The sequence below is a fragment of the Octopus bimaculoides genome, chromosome 2 (genome assembly GCF_001194135.2).
Source record: "Octopus bimaculoides isolate UCB-OBI-ISO-001 chromosome 2, ASM119413v2, whole genome shotgun sequence".
Lineage (NCBI taxonomy): Eukaryota > Metazoa > Mollusca > Cephalopoda > Octopoda > Octopodidae > Octopus > Octopus bimaculoides.
Genome location: NC_068982.1, coordinates 91,580,226 through 91,584,471, shown reverse-complemented (window position 1 = coordinate 91,584,471; position 4,246 = coordinate 91,580,226). Strand labels below are relative to the sequence as shown.

At 35.7% G+C, this 4,246-nt stretch overlaps 1 protein-coding gene across 1 annotated transcript in view; it reads left to right on the top strand.

Annotated features, from left to right (window-relative positions):
- The first annotated feature begins 3,180 nt into the window (after nucleotides 1–3,180).
- The window catches only part of LOC106870626 (cyclic nucleotide-gated olfactory channel), a 22,752-nt gene continuing 21,686 nt past the window's right edge, over nucleotides 3,181–4,246 (top strand). The window contains exon 1 of the mRNA XM_014916759.1: nucleotides 3,181–3,375. Coding sequence (XP_014772245.1) covers nucleotides 3,322–3,375 — 54 coding nt within the window. The 5' untranslated portion in view covers nucleotides 3,181–3,321. The remainder of the gene's footprint in view (nucleotides 3,376–4,246) is intronic.

The window sequence follows — 4,246 nt, the reverse complement described above, 5'->3', positions numbered from 1 at the left end:
TATATATATATATATATATATATATATATGTGTGTGTGTGTGTGTGTGTGTGTGTGTGTGTCTAGCATTGCTTGACAACCGATGGTGGTGTGTTTATGTCCCCGTCATATAGCGGTTCGGCAAAAGAGACCGATAGAATAAGTACTAGGCTTACAAAGAATAAGTCCCGTATATATATATACGACAGGCTTCTTTCAGTTTCCGTCTTCGGAATCCACTCACAAGACTTTGGTCGGCCCGAAGCTATAGTAGAAGACACTTACTTAGGGTGTCACGCAATGGGACTGAACTCGGAACCGTGAGGTTGGGAAGCAAGCTTCTTACCACAGAGCCACTCCTTATTTACATATATATATATATATATATATGTGTGTATAGACATACACTCACTCAAGATAGCTCTGTGATTAAGAAGCTTGTTTCGCAACCACGTGGTCTAAGGTTCAGTTACGCTGCTCTCTGCACGTTGAGTGTCTTCTGCTAGAGCACCCGGTCGGCCAATGCTTTGTGAGTGAGTTCGGTAAGCAGAAATACTGCGCAAGCGCATTATATATGTGCGCGTGGATAGATGTGTATGTGTGTGAAAGTAGCTTTTTGTTTGTCCCCACCTCACTTGACGACAACAGAAGTCGATAGAATTAGTACCAGACGTAAAAACACTATATACTGAGTCGATTTAATCGGCTAATTCTTTCAAGTCGGTACCCTACATCATCGCCGAAGTCCAATGAGTGAAATGCATAATAAATGAGTAAAACAAGATATATGTATTGAAACATTTTTGACCATAGATTTGCTCTATGAGACCTGACTTAGAACAAAACGTGACGTACAATATCTACGCCTCTACTTAAATCGACTTCCTAAATTCAGAACATGCTTCATAAAAACACGAAATCGGGTCTTAGCAAGCCGAGTTCTTAACTGGGGTTCAGTTGTTTGTCATAACCATTATTTCCCCTTCATCATATGTAACCTTCAAGAAGATATGGATTGGCATGAACGGCACTAGTTTGTCTTTCATTTTGTAAATCTGATTCTTTTTAACTCTGTTCATGACAGAGTTACTTAACTGGCGGGCGAAATGCTTAACGGTATTTTGTCTGTCTTTATGTTCCGAGTTCAAATTCCTCCTAGGTCGACTTTGCTTTTCATCCTTTCGGGTTCGATAAATTAAGTACCAGTTGCATACTGGGGTCGATGTAATCGGCTGGCCTCCTCCCCAAAAATGTCGGGCCTTGTGCCTAGAATAGAAAAGGAGTACATAAATTGAATTCGAATGATCTAAATATTGAATTCGAGTGATCTATGAATTTTTGAAAAGATAGAATATATGCCTAATGTTTTTCTGAATATCCTTTACATTGCTAAAAATTAAAAATATTAAATATAATTTATCTTTTATTTTATTTTCCCTATAATTATTATTTGGTTATAAAAACAACATATGCACGCTTGTTTACAATAACATTTAAACATCGATACCGAATTTTTTAATCTTTGTTGCACCGATATTAAAAACGACATCTTTTTAACAAACGATTTTATATTATTCTGATATTATTAGGTTTTGTTGTGAGTCGACAAGTTTTCTTTTTCTTTTTTAATATTGAAAAGATTTAATCAAGTACAAATCGATTGTTTTTGCTTCCGAATAGTTTTAGATATTTAATCTTATTAAACTCATTCGTATACACACACACACACACACACACACACACACATGGATACACACGCATGAATGCATACATGTGTGTGTGTGTGTGTTCTATACATTGGATAAAATCGAAATGCTAACTCGGTTAATTTTATCCGCAGCACACGTATGCACAAACCTAGTGCTTGTCTCTTTTGCGTTAGGCTGATGAAATATAAAATTATTCCTGTATAAAACTCTCATCTCTTATAGATACGCTTTTCTCAGAAATGTTAACTCCACAGATCAAGAAGGCTCTGAGGTTAAAAAGTTTGCTTCACAGCTACGTCATTTTGTGGTGAAACTTACTGTGCGACACTTTGGGAAAGAGATTTCTCCTTCAGCTTTTGTTGGTCCAAAGTCGTGTGAGTGAAATTTAGTCGATAGAAACTATATTGAAGCTGAGCGGAAGGATCTTTCCTATTTTTGCGCAGTAGATTTAATCCGTCTCCTGGTTTACCACCGTTACTGTCTGACCTTTGGGTCTCTTCAAGGAGTCTATTCTGTTGCAATCATTCGAATCAAGTTTCCGGTCTGAAGAACCCTTCTTCCTTTTGTCCCATCAACTTGTTTGTGACCTGAAAAAATTATACACGCTTCCTTTAAATTTTGATTATAGTGAAGAATTATGTCATCTGTGGTCCCTTCGAACTGAACTATCGAGAATTCAGCGTCTTGATTATAGACACAATACAACGGTGATAAACCTCGGCTACAATATCGATTCAGTCATCTACGCTAACTAAAGGTGAAATGGTTAAATGGATGAGGTATGAGACCGCCAGCTCACCAATCGTATGTTTAAACTTACTACATACATGTCGTTGTATTCCAGAGAAAATACTGTAGAATATTCAACTAGCTGATAGGAATAGGAATTAAAACCTCTTGAAAAATTATGTGACAGAGCAGACTAACTCAAAGGAGATTAGTCGCTCATACAATTAATGGTACAGATACTTTCTCTGGGGAATTATTTGGTTGTTACAAAAATGAAATATATAAATGTAGAAATAAACTTTCTTTGTCTTCGATATACTCCGGAACTTGGTAGCCCTTTGGAGTGGAGGGTAAAGAAAGCATTTTACTAAATTCATTTTATTAAGTTGTTCGATACTCCACCATCACCAACAGCAAAAAAAGTAGGATAATCAGAGAAAATCGAATGCTATATTCTATTCGGAATATTTCATTAGCTGTAGTCTTATAATTTCTTGGGTAAAATATAGCCAAATTGTTGTATATTCTTTGATGAAAGAATATGTGACAAGTGGCATTGATGACTTAGATCACTTCTAATATTTATAACAAAGCATCTTACAAAGAGTGTGATTTATCTTTTATTAGTTGCTTCAGATGTTGACTGCATAGAAGGCTACAGGAATAAATTCAAAGTGCGAATTTGAATTATCTTTCCTTTTCTCTAAAGATTTCTTTACTGTTCCTTCTTCCACCGGAGAAACAACGCTCACCTTCTTTGGAATATTTTATCGCAGTGGAAAAGACGCCATTGTTGTGTATTGTTGGCCATTATATTCAACGTTTCTTTCACAAGATTGATCGGTAAAAAGATACGATATCAAGAAATTCAAAACAAATACTGTAGCTAATTCCTACGAATTAAAATGACGGCGTCAAACCAGCAGATCCCCTATTGGGGGATATTTACAAAATCTAGAGTAAGTAGCATTTTATTTATGTATGTATCTATTTATCTTTTATATCAACGTTTTTTTTTTACTTATTTATTAATCTAGCTTTGAACATTAGATATTGTGATATTCTTGTCATAAGTGAAGATTGAATATTGCGTCAATCATCCATATGTTTATGGAAAGAAGATTTTGTTTCTTTTCTTTGCTGTGGCTCCTGCCACAACGTATCACATCGATCTTGTCATCCTGGAGTATCTAAGTTTAATATCTTCGAAACCAAGCGTGGGTTGGAAATTCCTGATAAAAATTATCACCAATGTTATTCATTTTATTCTTCTTATTAATTTTTAATGAACAAAATGAGTTCATGAGAAATTTCCTCGACATTTGTTCCGGAAGGCTTCAGCTTGACATCTTGTTCCCGAAGAGATACCTTAGTTAATGAGTTTATTGTTTGTTGAACATTATATTTTAATGAATTATACGGGATTCATATGATGTATTATTTTTCAGCACCATGTATGGAGTTAGTACTAACTTTCCTCCGATTTTTGATAAGTAATAAGGATTTCTAAACTTTTTATTCGTGATATGACATTTCTGAGTTCAAATCTACCCTTTCCATCTAACAGTCTTTTCCAAATTTTATAAGCCAAGAAAAATTAGTATTGGTTTCCAAGCGGTGAAATGGCAGAATCGTTAGCACGCCGGGAAAATAATACCTAGCGGCATCTCATCCATCCACACGTCCTCACTTCAAATTCCGCTGAGGTCGATTTTGCCTTTAATCGTTTTGGGGCTGATAAAATAAGCGGCAGTTGAAAACTGGGGTCGATGTAATCGACTTACTCCTACCCAGAGATAGCTGGCTTTGTGTCAAAATTTGAAATCAACA